This window comes from Cyprinodon variegatus, unplaced genomic scaffold (genome assembly GCF_000732505.1).
Source record: "Cyprinodon variegatus isolate N-32 unplaced genomic scaffold, C_variegatus-1.0 Scaffold807, whole genome shotgun sequence".
NCBI lineage: Eukaryota > Metazoa > Chordata > Actinopteri > Cyprinodontiformes > Cyprinodontidae > Cyprinodon > Cyprinodon variegatus.
In genome coordinates, this window is record NW_015151260.1 from 362,837 (window position 1) to 381,005 (window position 18,169).

Consider the following 18,169-nt stretch of genomic DNA (forward strand, 5'->3'; position numbering starts at 1 on the left):
GGCGATGATCCATCCATCATCCATCCATCATCCATCCACCATCATCCATCCATCATCCATCCATCATCCATCCATCATCCATCCATCCATCATCCATCCATCATCCATCCATCATCCATCCATCCAACCATCATCCATCCCTCATCCATCCATCATCCATCCATCCATCATCCAAACATCATCCATCCATCATCCAACCATCATCCATCCATCCATTATCAAACCATCCATCATCCATCCATCCATCCATCCATCATCAAACCATCATCCATCCATCCATCATCATCCATCCAACCATCATCCATCCATCATCCATCCATCCATCATCCAACCATCCATCCATCTTCCATCCATCATCAATCCATCCATCTTCATCCACTATAACCTGGATCCCTTTGGTGACGATGTGTCGTAGTTTCATGTCAGTCTTTGCGACTTTCTGATCCAAGATTTCATCAACGAGCTTCTGGAGATTCCTCTGATGTTCTTCTCCGTTTGGGATCATTTTCTTTATCTCTGCATTTAGATCTGTATTCAGTTCTACCTGAAATTTATGATCATCTGAGAAAAACAAGTTATAAGAGATGTTGAGCAGCAGAGATAATAACAGGTGTCAGACTAAATAAACAGCAGATGTTCTACCATATTTTAGAGATGCCTTCTGAAGGTATGAAGCATTAGGAAGTTGAAGGGCTGATTCGAAGTCCACCAGAACATTTTCATCCTTCCTTAGGATCGTAGTGACAGATGCATCCATTTTCAGAGAGGGAATGTCCATCTGGAGCTGCAGCATGATCTCCTTCATCATTTCATGTCTACATTTAGACAATGTAATATGGGAGCTTAGACAAAGGAGGGCGATCTGTTCATTGGTTGATTCATAAAGTTCTTGATGACTGACCTCGCACGTCCCACTAAAGTCAATTGCGGGATGTTCTTGTTGCTCACATTAATAGTGAAACCTCTCATCTTCCTCCTGTCTCCATCACTTCTGGTCACATCCAGGCTGACGCCAGCTTCCAGGTCCCAGTCAGGAATGAGCAGCTCGGAGGAGATGGAGTTTTTATGGTGGTTATATTTGACCGATGCTGCAGCCTCCATTGGCTCTTCACCTAAACGCAGACAACCAAACTCATCACTAAACTATGGAGACAAAGCTATATTTAAGCTTCATGGTTTTGCTTATTTGATCTTTCATTAGGGCCAGTTGTGCATTTCTGTAGTTAGTGTTCAGCTAAAATCTGTTAATCTGGGACTTTAACGTTTGAACTTATTAGCACAGATTACACGGTTAGGATGAATGTAATCCAGGCGACTCTAACAGCTTCCCCACCATCTTCAGCTCACAGCTTCACTACTCAGGATTTTCACAGATTATAATCTTTCTATTTCAAACAGTCTGTTTGGTTTATGGAAGTAAAGCTAAAACTCACAGAGCTCCATTATGGGGTGATCATGACATTAAAACAGTAATTGTCAGAGTATTTGACACGACCCCTAGAGGCCGTCAGTGTCAAACCATATAAATGTCTGTATAATCATGATTTCAATGATTCATGAAGACATCTTAGATTTGTGTTTTTAGCTCTAAGGTTTCATTAACAGCTACTGACATGTGGGAGAACTGCTGGATAAAGAAACGTCCTGTTTGTTCCTGAAATCAAAGCTCGGATCCAGAATGATGTCACACCTGAACTGGGCTGCTTCTGGTCGGGTGATCTAACTGTACCATGTGTTGTGGTAGAAAGGAATTTAACTCTACAGTCTAGTTAAACAAATGGAGATTGATGGATTTCACTTAGTTGGCATTTCATTTTCTTTGCAAAGAAAAAGAAAACACATTGGCAGGATGCTGATGAAGATTCATAGTAATTCTGAAAAAGTAAAAAAAAAAAACAATCCACTGGACTTTGTTTCCAAGGTTGAAGATGTTTCTCTTCCATCCAGGAAGCTCTTTCAATTCCAAAAGTCAGAAATAGCGTTGAGTTCCAGGTTTTATACAGTAGCCCAACAAAGCTTTGTTTTTGTTTAGTAAACATGCAAAAAGAAACGGACAAGGAAATCTAAAAGACACACAGCAGAACATAACAATGAGAAGATTAAATGCAAAAAGATCTCCATCCCATATGTTGTGAGTCTCTGAAAAACTCAAGAGGATTTTCTCCAAATACAAAATCCCAGAACATTTCAAACCAAACAGACCCTTAAACAGAGACTAGTTCATCCTAAAGACCTAATCTGAGCAGAGTGGTGTCTGCAGTTAAATGCAGTGAGGAATGCTCTGATCTTTATATTGGAGAAACCAAACAACCTCTCCCAGTGGCGGCTGGTGAAAAATATTTTTGGTGGGGCTGATATAGCCTAGTGTATGTCTCCAAATAATCCGGAATAAGAATTCAAATAAACAATTGGACAATACATACAATTTAACAGTAATGATTTAATTTACTATATAATAACAGTAACAGTGATGATTTGGGTCACTGTGACGGGGTTCTTTGGCCTCCAAGAATCCAGGCTCAGTCGGGTTACCGGTGTTGGTGATTTATTGTGCTCAAAAACTCAAAACAGGGTGCAAAAGAAACTAAACATATACAAGATCCTCTGGGCCTCAGCCTCCCTCCAGTTACCAGCAATGAAACAAAGAAACAGAAAACAAAAATTGCCGCTTTTCTTCCCACAGCCCTCATTAAATAGTTTAAGCCCCTCACCTCAGGCTCTCTTATTTCTGATTTCTTCTCATTAATCAGTTTTTTCCATATATTACCTCCACAAACAATTGATGTACAAAAACAAACAAATAATTTTTACAACTTAATTCTTTTACACAGATTCATTGACTTATTCAATTACACCAAACTGGGTTTGAACCCAGCAAAGACGCAGCCAGACTGAAGATGAAAAGGCCCCGTAGCATAAACACATACACACCCACACCCCCCACATACCCACACACACACACACACACACACACGGCTAACCCCACTGAAATATTAAGTGTGCACCCTCAATACGCCAGCAGGTAACCAGGACAGCTTGTGTGTTTTAAGTTCATGGAGCTACTGGTCTCAGCGCGAGTGTATTGGTCCTCACAAACACAGTATAACAGGAATGTGTGTGTGGCGCGCAAAGTTAGAGAGGTTGTTTAAAGCGACGAGGTGGATTCGTCACAGTCACAATAACCATGACATGAAATGTTCATATCCTACAACAGGGATGTTCTTCTGGCAAACCGGTAGATAAATAAGGATCTCACCGAATTTGGTGGAAGCTGCATCTCGTTCGTTACATTCGCCATCTTCCCTCTAATTGTCTGCACCTGCGCTTGGGTTCAGAAGCCTGTTAAAGTGCAGTATTTTCAGCGCCCCAAGACCATAAAATTCCGAGACGCTGATTGGCCATTAAATTCACCTAGCAATAGTACATGATTGACAGATTCTCTGCAAATGTGGGGCTGTCTGATCACAGCCCCCAGAACAGAGACGGTAGGAGTCTGTCTGTGGAAATCCACAAATTAATGACAGTAGATAGGGAAATGTAGTTTATATAATTTGTTTTGCTTATAGGTACACACTCTAGAGAGTACAACTGACATTTATGAGTTAATTTCTAAAAATATATTTTACGTTTCTCTCTTCTTATCAGGGAGGGCGGTGCCCCAGCTCCCCCTATGGGCCGGCCGCCACTGACCTCTCCACAGACGCATGATTTGATTCCTACCGCTATCATCGCAGCCCCAACCCCTTCACAGGAGAACAGAAGACCTCTCCCATTCAGCCGGGCCAACAATTCCCTTTAACGACGCCACTTTCAGAGACATAGACAGGTATGGGGCATTGCAGGCTAGCAAAGAGGCCAAACGACCCCCATTCCAAAGGGGTGGACCTGTTCATCTGTTTCTATTTTCATATTTTCTAAACTAAAACAAGGCTTTGTTGGGCTACTGTACTACTTCCTGGATGGAAGAGAAACGTCTTTAAACTTGGAAACAAAGTCCAGTGGATTGATTTTAACTTTCTGTCATGTCATGTTGTCCAGCCCTGCTCTGGAAAGATAGAGTTTGTCTTTCTCTAATTCAATCCCAGCAGAAAGGTTGAGAAGGTCTCCACATATCGTTACAAAGACATTATAGTTGGAAATAACACAGAATGTTATGAAATAATCACTGAGAAAGAGTCTAGATGTATGAGAACTATAATTTCATTCCAAACGACCCGCTCCCACTTAGACACTCGTACTTTGCAGCTGTTTTAGTTGTTGTGTTTCATATTTCAGAGCTCCAATGATGGGGTTATTATCTCAGCTACCGTTGGGGAAGCGGAGCGCTGATATTAAACCTCCACCTGGTCAGATGAGCTTTGACTGACCCTAATTCTGAAGAGCTGAACTTGTGTGAAACATGTTTGTATTATGATTTTAACATTTTGCATTGAGATTGATCGTTTATTTTTTACTCATAATAAGATTTTTGCATTTAGGAGCTCAGGTTAATCATTTAATTTCTACTTTGTAGACACGAAGAGTCTATTTTTTGACTGTTTTGACCTTTTCTCTGATATATTTATATTCTTTTTTAATTCTCAGCAAATACATCTTTTACCATGAAAAGTTTAATCATGGGGAAAAACAGTAAACTATATTTTTGCTGGGATGTGAATATAGGGCTATATAATTAAGGGCGACATATTTTAGTCATAATCTTCCTTGAAAGGATTTAATGCCGTAGATGGTTTTATTCTCAGGTCAGACGCGACTCCTGCTAACTTTTCTAAACCTTTTCTGAAACTCATCTTAGTATGAATCAGCAAATCCAAATCCAAATAAACAAGATAATGGATATATATCTTTTTTATAATGGAAAGGGTGGATCCTCGCAGCTCTGAGGCCTGGACGGATGAAAGTCAGCACTCATAAATCAGTTAAAGGGTAAAGGGAATTAAAAGGAGATCATTTTTTTCACCAAACGTTTGAGTTTTGACCTCCTTCTAACATCTCATGGTGGAGCCACACCTTCTGTCCTGAGGCTGAGCTTCAGCGTCTCCACTTTTGTTCGGCCCCTTTTACCCTCCCTCACAGTCTCGTCGCTGATGGTGGCCACGAACTTGGAAACTTTCCCCGTGGGCTGGACCTCAACAGCAAACCTTAAACAAAGGAAAACATTTCCTTCACTTTGACCCCGCTGTAGGTTAATGTTTAAATTGCACAGACCAAAGGATTTCTTCAGTAAAAAGCAAACATGGCTCCTCTTACAGAGCTTCTCCAGTCAGAGGGAAATAAGGAGCCTGTTCCACGGAGGAAGCGTTGGAGTATCTGACCACGGTGCACAGGTTGAGTCCTGTGATCAGAGGCTGGCAGTCTGTGGAGTCCACCTGATTTTCTACCAGCGACGGTAGCGGCTTGGTTTGGCCGGAGGAGACGGACAGCAGCTGATTCCTGCATCCAGAGACCAAGATAAAAAAAGAGTGAAGACCGAGTGAGCATCCAAGGGAAGAGTTTGGTGTGACCCATCAAAGCTACTGCTGACCTGATGCTAAGCAGCTGGCTGCTGGACGTTGGAGCAGGGATGGACAGCTTCATCTGGTTCTTCTTCACACTTACTCTGGCATTAAATGAGCTCTCATGGTACAGACTGCTGTGCATCTCAGTTCCTGTTTCCACAAAGTCTGGGAGGTGCACACCCATTTGGGTGATCAGTTCCAACCCTACTGAAGGCTTGAAGGACACATCGGTCTGCAGGGAAAAGAAAGGAGCTTGTAAAAGCATGAAGAACCAGAACTGCCTTCCAACGAGGGAGAAAGACTAACTTACCTCTGCTGAGGCTGTCAGGCCTCCTCTGGCACCAGGGGCCAACACTCCAGACAAGGAAAACTTGAGAGGAAGACCAGAGGCAGTGGGTAGAGAGAAGGACGTGTCCATGAAGATGTAGTGGAAAAACATCTCGTTTTCAGTGCTGGAGGTCAGCTTTAAGAAGGCCTTATGGTGCATAAGAAGCAGAGAGATGTTTGCTTAAACAGGATCCCCTGGAGGAAAGGGTGCAGCAAATGTTTGAATGTTCGAACTTGCTACTTCTAAAAGTTTCGTTTTACATCCTAAATCAAGAACTTCTTTTTGATTGGTTCTTCATAGCTGAAAGTAAGATTGTAAGATTAAATCCAAGGGTCCCTTCCCGCTATCATCGCAGCACCAGCCCCTGTACAGGAGAGCAGAGGAGCTTGTCTGTTCAGCCAGACCAACAATTCCCTTTAATGACCCCCCTTTCAGAGACATAGACAGGTATGGGGCATTGCAGGCTAACAAAGAAGCCAAACGACCCCCATTCCAGAGGGGTGTACCCATTTATCCGTTTCTATTTGCATGTGCTCTAAACAAAAACAAGGCTTTGTTGGGCTGCTGAATAAAACCTGGAACTCAACGCCATTTCTGACATTTTGAATTGAAGCATTTGTAGCGTCAGCGTGTGCCGAGTCAGAGGCATCTGTAGTGTTAGCGTGTGCCGAGTCGGGAGCATCTGTTGCGCTAGTGTGCCGAGTCGGGAGCATCTGTAGCGTTAGCGTGTGCCGAGTCGGGAGCATCTGTAGCGTTAGCGTGTGCNGTGTGCCGAGTCGGGAGCATCTGTAGCGTTAGCGTGTGCCGAGTCGGGAGCATCTGTAGCGTTAGCGTGTGCTGAGTCGAGAGCATCTGTAGTGTTAGCGTGTGCCGAGTCAGGAGAATCTGTAGCGTTAGCTTGTGCCGAGTGGGGAGCATCTGTAGCGTTATCGTGTGCCGAGTCAGGGGCATCTGTAGCGTTAGCGTGTGCCAAGTCAGGAGCATCTGTAGCATTAGCTTGTGCCGAGTTTTACCTGATTGATAACACAACCGAAAAAATCTATTTCCTGTGAACAAACTAACTGTTAGATCATGCTTAAAGGGGGTGAGCTGGGTAGCGCTTTGGCTAGCTGTGCTCAGTAGCTAACAGGTTAGCCTCTTTTAGCTCGATCAGTTAGCCATATTAGGCTACACTACTTTAAACTTTCTGTCAACAACAGCCGTTTATTTTCTACAAGTAGAATAACTGTTTTCTTCATCTAAAATCTCCATGAAACTCATTGTAAGATGTTCCATTTTTCCTCCTCTGACCTCAGATCTGAATAAAAAGAAGAGGAAGCTCTGAGACTTTTTGTGTCTCCTTGATTAAATGGCAGAGCTCAGTCTATCTTAGAAGGCAGTAGGCTACTTTCCTTCAAGACTGACAATGGTTGTTTTCTACATTCGGCTACTTTGGATGGCTGATAAAATGTAAAATAAGAGCAAATATAGGTAATGATATGTTGAGACTCCATAAAAGATCTGATTCTTAAGAAACGGGTGCAATACGGTTTGTCCGAGTGGAGTAGCCTAATGGTGACGTCATAAGAAGGTGCGGGGCCCCGAGCAGATCTTGTACCGACAGCGGCTCTTAAAGTATAATTTCAGGATTACTTTCCATTTCTTTTCTCCCACATTTCGGATTGTTTTTCAACTCTATGCAAATGTTCCTATTTAGATCATCTTAGTTTGGATAATTCATCGATTTCATGATTATAGGTCCAAAACTCTGCAGGACTTAAAATGAATGCTATGAATAAGCTGAAGGTGACAACAGAAAACAAGTCTAACCTGTGAAGGTATTACGCGGATAAAAACATGGAGGTACATGAATAGAGTCTCCAACATTTGTCTTATTTCGCTCATCTTCATGTATCCAATTTCATTTCCCAGAAGTCTGAGAAAGGCAGTGGCTTCTGGAGCTGCAGAGAACCGAGCATCCTGAAGGAGCTTCTGGAAGTGGTTTATGATTGCCGTCAGGTGATCTTCTGGAACCTGAGGAGATACCCGCAGCATTTATTTCACAAACCGTCTTCATAAAGGATCCAATTCATTTTTCGAGACAATGGATCCAAAGGCACCACCACCTGTCTCCTGTTCTTGCTTTGTCTTCCTGAAATCCTTTCCAGAAGTTCTCGAAACATTGGAGCACCTTCGCCTGCAAAATTTATGAGTCTGGAGAAGGTTTCAGGAAGGACGCCCTTCTTCCCAAAAAGAGCCTCGACAGTTGGTTCAAATCCCGCTCCTTCAAGTCCGACCTACAAGGAGGGCTGTTGGTGAAAGTCGTTCCTACTGTTGGTACATCATGAAGAAAAGATCTAATCAAACCTCAAACAGGTCATAGCTTTGATGGAAGGCCTTCAACGCGGCCTCCAGCTTCAGCTCCTTTGGCAGGGTGTTCCTGCCATCAAAGATGACGCTGCTCTGGATGGAGCCCAGCTGGGAGCTGAGCTTGTAGTTCTTTGACAAACGGTTGAACTCAGTGTTTGTGGTGGTGAGTTTGTCCCTCAATAATGTCTCAATGAGCTCCTTAATTCTGGAGACAGGAGAGTGACGTTAAATCATTTTCTCATTACTTTACAAAGAAGCATATGAAGACAAAACTAACTGGACTGAACAGGAAGCAGAACCCATTAAAGATTAGATACTTCCTCAATCGGCCAAAGGTTTATTTACTAAACAGCTAATTAAATGAAAAGACAGAGGAAACCTGTCAAGGTATCCTGGAGGTCCAGACAGACCTGAGTTTAGGGTAATGTATCTATAATGAAAATGTCATTATTCTTTTTGTGTTTCATATTTATAAAGATTTACTCCTGTTTTTATTATTTCGCTTCATCGTGGACTGGATCTTTAGGGCATCAGCCTCAGCAGAGACTCCCAGACTTCCTGGTGGGGGAAGCCTGAGGCACTCCAGGCCAGCAGAGAGACAAAGTCCTGCCATGGTGTCCTGGTCGTCACCTCGTCCTTCTTCTGTTCCTCCTCCTGGTAGGATGTCACTAGAACCCCTCAGAGGGAGGCGTCCAGGAGGTGTCTGATTAAGATGCCTGATCCTCCTCAGCTGACTCCTCTGGAGGAGAAGCAGCTCTACTCTGAGCCTCTCCCTGATGACCCAACTCCTCACCCTCTCTCTGAGGGAAAGCTCAGCCTCCCTGCAGAGGAAGCTTGGATCCAGGATCTGGTTCTTTGGGTCCTGATCCAGATTAATGACCATAGGTGAGGGTAGGAACGTAGACCGACTGCTAAATCAGAGCTTTGCCTTTTCTCTCAGCTCTCTGAACCACAGCAGAAGGAGCAGTGTCTGGATTAAAGCAGCAGCACCGATCCGTCTATGGATCTCCACTTCCAGTCTCCCCTTATCAGTGAACAGGACACCAAGTTACTAAAGTCCTCCAACCTGAAGTGGAAAAGTCTCCAGGGAGGAAATCCACTGGTCACCAAACCAGACCCCCTTGACTGCACCGCTAACAGATGGTAGCTCTGTCAGAGTCCAAAATGCACTGGGAACAGGTCCAAGTGAATGCCAGCGATATGGACCAGACTCCTGCTCCTCTTGTATGGAGACCGTATGGCCCATAGTAAAGGGACCCCTACTCCCATTAGGGACACATTTGAATCCCTTTTTAAAACCCACTAAACAAATATGGCCTAGATGGGTAACCTTCAAGCAGTCTGTAGAGAGTACAGAGCTGCTCCACTGTTCCAGGGCCAGGAGAAAACCACACTGCTCCTCTTGAAGCCGAGGTTCCTCCATCAGACTCTCCTCTCCAGCAGCCTGACATAGGCCTTCAGGCAGGCTGAGGAGTGTGATCCTCCTGTAGTTAGAACACACCCTCTGGCCCCCCTTCTTATGCTGGAGGGACCACCACCCCAGTCTGCCTATCCAGGGGCCACTGTCCCTGACCTCCAAGCAATGTTGGAGAGGCAAATCAGCCATGATAGCCTGACAATATCTAGAGATACTCAGGAAGCCACTGTGAATTCAACGTGGGTGATGAACAAATGTGGCTCTCAGCCCCCATCTCTTCTTCCACCATGGAAGGCGTGTATTCCTTCCACTGTCCAGCGATGTTTCGATCATTCAGGGTCAGCAGCTCCCTCCCACTGAAAACAGTGCCAGCAAAGCTGTGCTTCCCCCTCTAGATGGTTTGCCTGACCCCTGCAGCAAGAAGGTCCTGGGTTCAACTCCTGTCAGGAAACACAGGGTCTTTCTGCATGGGGTCTGCATGTTCTCCCTGAGCATGCCTGGGTTCTCTCCGGGTACTCTGGCTTCCTCCCACAGTAAAAAACTGGACTGTTAGGTTAACTGGCTTCTCTAAATTCTCCTTAGGTGTAAGTGTGGGCGTGAATGGTTGTGTGACTTTTTGTGCCTGTGTCCTACGATGGACTGGTGACCTGTCCAGGGTGGACCTAAATGCTCACTCAGGATTTTCATCAGAGCTGTGGATGTTGTGCAGGTGGGAGATCACGAAGCTCTTCAGCTGCTCATCCTTTTCATCTCTTAGAGCATTTGTAATCTCTCTGATGACGGACTGGTCCGGGTTCTTCATCAGAACCATGTAGGCTGCCAGACGTTTGTCAGCTGAACTCTGAGGGTCCCGGTACACCTCCAGGAGGGAACGCCGAATCTGTGCCGGGCCAAATATAAAAACCACTCAGAGGTCTGATAACAATAGTAGCCTCAGCCAGTGTTACGGTGATGTCACAGTGATGTCATCATGTGAATTAGAAGAAGCCACCTCATCAGTGATCTCCATCAGCCTGAAGGCCTGGATGGCTGCTTTCTGGTTTGATAACGGTATATTAGTTTTCTTCATGCATCCCAGGATAGAGGAGATGAGCGATGGACTGACGTCCTGCATAGCCCGACCCATGACACCAACAACCTGCAGGTGAGGAAAAGAAAACTCCACTAAGAACCGGACAAAACTTCCGTAATCTGGTGAAACATTGCAAAGGCTGGTGAAACATCTCACTCTGAGTACGAGAAAGGCCTCCTCCTGAGGATCTGAAGGGGATTCAGAGTCGCGGTTGTCCTCCGAGCACTCGTTTAAGATCATCTCCATGAACTTTGACACCTCCTTGATCTCTGGAGTTACTCCTCCTTTGTAGAACCTGTCCACAAAGCAGAGCTGCTTCAGAACCACTTTATGTATCAGGTCCCAGATGCTAAACCTAACTATAACTAGCATTAGCATCAGTAGCATCATTAGCTTTGGATAGCATGTGGAAAGGTTAAATGTTGTGATTTACAACATTTTTGGGTTGTACAACAGATTTCAAGTTTCAAACCATCTTCCAGTTCAGAATGATGAGCTGAGAGTGTTAGCATGTTAATATTTAGAGAAACAACAGGTCTGATGATGTCATAGGGTCACCTCATATTCACAGCATAACTTTATATTGTTTAATAATTAACTATTTAAACGGTTTGTGAAGTTTATTTGCATTTGTAGCTGAAATCTTGTATCCCAGGGTGATGGGCGGTTAATGTAAGCTCAACATGCTAAGGTCTACCAAGGCCGTGTCCGAATGTGCGCCCTGATCACTATATGTCATGATCTTGGCGCTGATGGCTGGCTTGATTGCTCATTTCCTTCACCTGTCTAGCTCTGCCCTGTTCCTCATCAGATCCACCTGTTCCCGTTTCCTATTTACGCTGTATGTTTTCAACAACAGCAGATTATACATGAGCTTTTATTAAAGAGAGTTTTGTAGCATACTCTAAATGTTCCACCATCTGTCTTGCTTGAATTCTGGGCCCTACGTTTTGAGTTTGTTACTATATATTGGTTACGCCATTTTAAATGAGTTTCCAAATGTCTTGGCGATGAAAAAGTTGTGTACTCACAATTTCCCACAATGCACCTTGAAAGGTAGCGATAATCTATGGTTACTAGACAAGTATCTGACCCAGCATGGTTATCATGACATTCCAGATCCCTGGACAGATTTCTACACCCCTAATGAAGGAGGAAATCATATGTTCTGCGTTTCCTACAAAAAAAAGTTCTTTCCAGATGTTTTCAGACCACAAGCAGCAAGACTTTAAGACTAGATTAGGAGAACAAAACAACATCAATTTGTTTTCGTAGCTGTGAGGGCAGGAAACGCTGTGACTGTGACCATGAACTTTAAACGCATCTATTGCTGAGGCCTTTACTCACCTTTTCACCGTGTTTGCCAGCGCATACATGATGGCTTTGCTCTGTTTGTACTGAGCCATGCTGAGCATATCTCGCACACGTGCTGCATCAGGATTGGCCTGCAGACCCAGCAGGTAGACCAGAGCATCTACCTCCAGTGAGACCCCCTCTATGGTCCAGATGACCTGCAGGATGGCACTGGTGCATTCTGCCGTTCCGCACTGGAACAGAGCCTGGAAGGTCAGCCACTTGGACACTCGTACCATCTCAGCTACTGTTTGGCTGAGAGTCTCATTCCTCAGGGACCTCATGCTGGACACCAGCTGGTGGAAAAGGCTGGTCCTCTTCTGGCCTTGATCTGTGCTCGCTAGCGCTACCAGCTCCTGCAGGATGCTCAGAATGTCCTCCTTGGTGCGGATTACGGTTTTATCATCCGGTTCATCAAAGTGTAGAGGCTTTGCCTGCCGGGGCTCAACATCTGAGGACAAAGACTTCAAGTTTTAGTTCCCAAATTAAAACAAAAATGGGACTGCTGCCAATCATGAAAGCTCACCAAAACCTCTGCTACTGATCCTTTTCACACTTTGAAAGTTAAGATCCTGCTTTACCACAGATGAGATTCCATTTTCCCTGCGACAGAAAAGCAGGAGGTCAGAAACCTTCAGCGGCGTACGGAAACATGTGCCATGATCCACCCTCACCCGTGGGAGAAGGGGAGGTATCGGTGCGTCTCAGTGCATGAGGCCGTGCTGACGTGTGTCCCCCGGCTATCCAACAGATATCTGCAGCTCTGAGAGCTGCTGATGAGTTTGGAGATGGGGTGTTGCTGAAACCAGGAAATTAGAGTCTAAGTTAGTCGTAATTTCTGCACAGAGCAGCCAGAAAGCAGCAGCAGGAAGAACTCCTCCCAGCGGCTGCTTTTCAGCAGCTCCATTGACCCTCGCACCTTATGGACTGGTGTGGACAGACAAGAAGACAACTTAAACAAGGGGACTGTCCACTTTTCAGCGTTCCTCTCTGCAGAGTCACCGTGGCTGTGGTTACCATGGTTACAGTGGGCTGAGGGTGGAGGATGGATGGATGGATGATCATCCTGACCCTCTGGACTCTAAATGATTGTTGCCCCTCAGGGTGCCGCCCCACCCTGAGGGGCTCCAACTGCTTTCATCCTAAACCTTGGTGCAGACGCTAAGATATTTCTACCTGAACATCTGCAGCAGGACCAAAACTTTGGAAGCAGCTCCTCACCAGCTGTTGCAGCAGAGCTACTGGGCTACTGGTGGGCTTCCTGCCGTAGAACTGGTCACACTGGGACAGGTCTCTGGAGAGACGAACCTCCTGGCTGGAATGAAGAGTGTGTGCTGTCAGACAGCGCCCATGGATGGTGCTCTGGAGAAAACACCAACTCAGATCAGCTCAGTGCTCACTTACACCATCTCACTGCATATTCATCTGGTTTAATCTGAACTAGATTAAAGGTGTAGTGGAGGATGCTCCTTCCGGGTGGATCAGCCAAATCAGTGGTCCTCCTAACTGTCAGTCATTCTGGTGATATGCTTACGTAAGGACATAGTGGAGAAACTGCAGATTTTCTTTTGGAAAGTAAAACAGCAACTATTAAACAGAGGGTGCACTTGGAGAAATGTGCTCGTGCACACTCTCACACTTGTTTAAAAGGCATTCCTTCTTGGGAGCAGGTACATTTTTGTGGATGTGCCTTTCTTTTTCTTAAGTGGAGAGGGCGGATCTTTCCTAAAATTTCTGAAAATCCTCCACTATAACTTTAAGCTCCGGTGTCACTATGGGACTCTAACCATAAGACTGCTCTGTCCGTCCTCCATGATGGGCACCATGAAGGCAGAGAAGATTCCTCTCTTGATGTTGAGGATGTTGACAGGCTCGTCTTCCTCAGGGTAGACCTCCACATGGCTGTTTGAGTGGACTATGACCCTCAGAGGACTCCTGCAGAAACACGCTGCATTTAATGACCTTTTTACCATCGTTTTAAACACAAACCACAATTAAGCTGGACTGACACAGATAACCAAAACCTTCTGAAATAATAGGTCTGGCAGAGCTGCAGTCCTGTTGCTTAAGATATTCATTAAACTGGCCTCGTCATTCCCATTACTGTCTTACCCTTGCTCTGATTGCCCATTCAGTCCACCTGTGGTCCTCCTTCTTAAGTAAGCCCCAAACTTGTAGATGCAGCCAGATTATTGAAAGCCTTTGTTATCAGTCGTCCAGCATTACTTCCTGTTTTCTGACTTCCTCGTCCTTGCCATGTCCATGAGGAGCGGCAAAGATTCCTCAAATTTCTGCACATGGACCATGTTTCTGACCACTGCCTTTCACCCAGTCCTATCATCTCTAAGCCTGATTCTATGTCATTGGTTCTGATCCTCTTCTATTCTTGGACCAATGAGGTTGGTTTTCTCCCCTGGAAAACTAAAACAGAACATCCTCTTTAGAGTAAGTTCCTATATTACCGGGTTAACATGTCTCATTCGAGCATCAGTAAGGTTGCTGTTGGTATCATCCAACCTGCAGGGATGACACCTTTGCTCTGAGAAACGAAGAGCAACCAAACAGCTCTTCCTACCCCTCCTCATGGATCCTGAGAATCCTCAGTTAATGTTCTGTTCCTGCATGATTATGTACTGACTTCTCCATGCTGGCTCTGAAGACGTCGGAGCCAGGCGCCGGGCTGTAGAACGGCTCAGGCTGACCATCCATGGTGGACACCTCGCTGAGAGAGCAGTCCCTGGTGACCATGATGAACCTGCACATCTGGGGGATCTGGATCTCCACCTGCAGACACCATGGATCAGAGAGGGGACCTCAGATAGACGCTGCTATCAGCTCAACTGCTTCTTACCTCACAAGTGACTTTAAGGCCGTTTTGCAGGCCGGCAGAACCGACCACTCCATTTCGGCTGTCTGCGACGTACTGGTACACGTATTTCCTTTGGGCCTTGAATCTTGAAGCCACTGCAATGAGACAACAGTGTCTGCATGTTCGCCTTGAATGCATGGTTGAGTCAAACCCTTACAGGCGACCTCATGCCCTCCTGTGCATCCCTAGCCTTGCATCATGGGTCAACAGACCGGTCGGTCCTCCTGTCATCCTGGGACAGCCCACCTTTGAACCCCTCTGAGGCAGGAACTATATAGGTCCATCAGATCCTGCTGCTATCTCAGCAAACAGGCCGAGTTCAGAGAGCAGCATTGATCCATCAGCAGATTTCTGCCTGCTTGCATTAAGTCAGCTCCTGAACCAGACCCTGTCAGAACCACAGATTCATGCAGTGTGTGCTGTGCTTGGGAACTTACTCGGACATGAAGCCGTTTCCTGGACATCCTCTGAAAACAAAAGGATAAACAGGATTAAAATGATGGAGCTGAGATGAAAGTTAAGGTCCAGCGAAAAACAGTCAGATGCATCGAACACATTTGGGTCGGTTCTATTCTCTTTGGCTCAGTGACCAGACGCTGAGGCTGCAGTTGGCTGAGCTTCCTTTAGAGGGTTTTAAAAATGTATTCAGAGTTAAAGCAGGAAGACTGATGCTAAACCAGACATGGAGGAATGTTGAGGTCCCACTGAAGGTCCATCAGAGGAAGAGGAGGCTGCAGACTAACGAACCAACCAGAGGCCCAGAAAATGCTGAGACACTGGTTGCTATGGTGATTTCCTCCTGTTCTGACCAAAAGTTAAATCGAGACGAGGAACCTGTGCGGGTGTTTCTGTTAGTGAAGGTAAAAACTTACGTGCCAGAGCGTAGCTGCTCAGCAGCAGAAACAGACACAGCGGACTGTAAGCCATGGCCGGCCGGACCGATCTTCAGAGGCTGGACTGCAGCATCAGCTCCTCTTAATGCCTTTCTAAGCTCCTCCTGCTCTCTGCTGTTTTGCTGAACAGCAGTGATATCAGACTATGCAAAGGTCAAACTGTAACCTGCATTGATCCAATCTGGTTTGGAAATAAGCTTAAAGGTTCTGCTTCCTGTTGTTCTGCAACTCTCCAAAAAACTATCCTTTTCAGGGATTTTATCCCATAAAAAGTCCAAAGAACCATCTTCTGCTGAGACCTCTGGGAACAGATCTTATCAACAAACCCCCATTGCACTGTTTGAAGCTGCCAGTTCTGCTCAGGCCCTTTGGACCGGTCAGGCCTCAACTGTGCTGCCTCCAGGTAGGCTGCTTTAGCATGATCACCAGATATGCCCTCCTGGGAAGCTAACTCAATCCAAAAGTAATCACACCCCTGTAGGTTTCATTGGAAGTCCTTTTTCATGTCACTTTGTTTGTGAGATATTTGAAATGGGCTCAAAAGATTCAAAAGATCTTTAGGAAAGAAAACTTTGAATGATCTGTGTGTCTTTAGACTTTGATCTCATTTAATCTGGAATCAAAAATCAGGAAAATGTTTAAAGCAGCATCACACCTTCGTCCAACAGCCTTATTTTTATCTGCATTAATGATCTTTGGCTCTTTGAGACTGGAAGGTCTCTGTACCATTTCCCTAATCTTTAGCTCCCCCACCGATTCTCTGTCAGAATCAAGTCCAGAATTAGGCCGGGCTGCTCTGATACATTCCAACTTCCACACATTGGTTATCGATGCAGAGATCAGTTTAAAGTAGAGGTGGGCGGATCAATCCAAGGATCGATACTATCGATACCAACGTGGGCATTGATATTAAACAATATTCGTTTAACAAGATCAATAATTTTCATTCTCTCCTGCATGCACTAACTGCAGCAGATTCACCAGTCTGTCTGTGTCACTGCAGTTTGCTGCTCCTCCCTCCCATCTCCTCACTGGCTCAGCAGGCTCAGCCTGGCCCCGCCCACTCTCTTTCCACTCGACACACAAACAACCACGCTGCTGCTCCTGAGCCGTTTGGTTATATTTTAAACTGTAAAGGAAAAAAACAGCTGTATGGGTTGAGGTTAAATACAGTGGAAACACCACAAGCTTATATAAACACAATAGACAGACGTCACTGACAGAGGCGTTTCAGACCTCCAGAGAATATCTAGGTAGATAAGAGTGATCACCGTCAGATGAACTGTTATATGTCATATATTACTGGAGCCATAAGTTTAATTAAGACCTTGAATAAACCCATTAAAACCTGTTATCAAAGTGGGCTAACATTAACAAATCCTTTATTTATCCCACGACGGGGACATTTATAGAAGTAAAGAAACAGGCAGGTGCACACAATACAAACAAAATTACATAAGGATTGACAGATATAATATATACGAGGTGGATTAGTAAAAAAACTATATGAATATAACATTATTAATATTATTATTGTTGAACTGTTATAATAAAATAAAAATTACAAAAACGCAGAAAGTTTAACAGTTCCATGATACACCAAGCTTGGAAGCAAAAAGTATCAGTATCGATATTGGCGATACTGATCCTGTATTTAATTGGTATCGGATTGATTAAAACCTCCCAGTATGGCTCACCTCTAGTTTAAAGAGCTGCAGTCCGATTTTACCCTGAATCAGCTTTTATTTTGATGATCCCAGAGACAGACACTCTTCCCTGGACTCTGACAGGATGAACTCTGCCAGATGCTCCTCCTACCAGCCTTGGTCCAGCGTTGTCCTCTGCCAAGGGGTCCATCTCACCACAGGTGCTGATGGATAGACTCTCCTCCTCCTCCTCTTGTTACACTATTCTGGAACATAGACTGTCCGAATGTCCACTCTAATCACTATGACGTGGTTACGCCATTTTAAATGGGTGTCCAAACGTCTAGTGGATGTAAAAGTAGTGGACTAAAAATTTCCCATAATGCACCTTGAAAAGTAGATCATCCATGGTCACTGGAGGAGCAGATATATCCCAGAATGCTTTGCCAGGAGAGCTCTCCTCTCAAATCAATATGGGATTAGCCGTCACAGCAGCCCGCTGTCACCACAGGCTGTCGCTACCCAACAGCGGCGACTAATAACAAAGATGGCGCAGGCACTGCACAGTGGAGGAGGAGTTATGTGACCAACGGAGCAAAAAGCAGTGATCATCTTTCTGAACGGTCAGTTAATGAGTTCACTATAAGGTTCACTATATGGTCCCTGCTCTCATCTATGGATTATAGTGACTTTGACTTGTGGGATCTGATGAATTATGGTGACTTTAATCTGTGGGATCTGATG

At 45.0% G+C, this 18,169-nt stretch overlaps 1 protein-coding gene across 1 annotated transcript in view; it reads right to left on the reverse strand.

Moving 5' to 3' along the window:
• LOC107098745 (apolipoprotein B-100-like) overlaps positions 1-15,822 on the reverse strand; it is a 30,724-nt gene extending 14,902 nt beyond the window's left edge. Inside the window, exons 1-22 of the mRNA XM_015396573.1 lie at positions 15,759-15,822; positions 15,324-15,353; positions 14,869-14,981; positions 14,656-14,801; positions 13,805-13,952; positions 13,239-13,379; positions 12,692-12,816; positions 12,544-12,620; positions 12,012-12,468; positions 10,821-10,959; positions 10,584-10,730; positions 10,267-10,472; positions 8,173-8,380; positions 7,932-8,102; positions 7,636-7,839; positions 5,809-5,973; positions 5,525-5,730; positions 5,251-5,433; positions 5,011-5,141; positions 902-1,112; positions 643-815; positions 386-561 (exon numbers count right to left, since the gene is read on the reverse strand). Of these exons, the coding sequence (XP_015252059.1) occupies positions 386-561; positions 643-815; positions 902-1,112; positions 5,011-5,141; positions 5,251-5,433; positions 5,525-5,730; positions 5,809-5,973; positions 7,636-7,839; positions 7,932-8,102; positions 8,173-8,380; positions 10,267-10,472; positions 10,584-10,730; positions 10,821-10,959; positions 12,012-12,468; positions 12,544-12,620; positions 12,692-12,816; positions 13,239-13,379; positions 13,805-13,952; positions 14,656-14,801; positions 14,869-14,981; positions 15,324-15,353; positions 15,759-15,813 (3,612 nt within the window). The 5' untranslated portion in view covers positions 15,814-15,822. The remainder of the gene's footprint in view (positions 1-385; positions 562-642; positions 816-901; positions 1,113-5,010; positions 5,142-5,250; positions 5,434-5,524; positions 5,731-5,808; positions 5,974-7,635; positions 7,840-7,931; positions 8,103-8,172; positions 8,381-10,266; positions 10,473-10,583; positions 10,731-10,820; positions 10,960-12,011; positions 12,469-12,543; positions 12,621-12,691; positions 12,817-13,238; positions 13,380-13,804; positions 13,953-14,655; positions 14,802-14,868; positions 14,982-15,323; positions 15,354-15,758) is intronic.
• Positions 15,823-18,169: the final 2,347 nt, after the last annotated feature.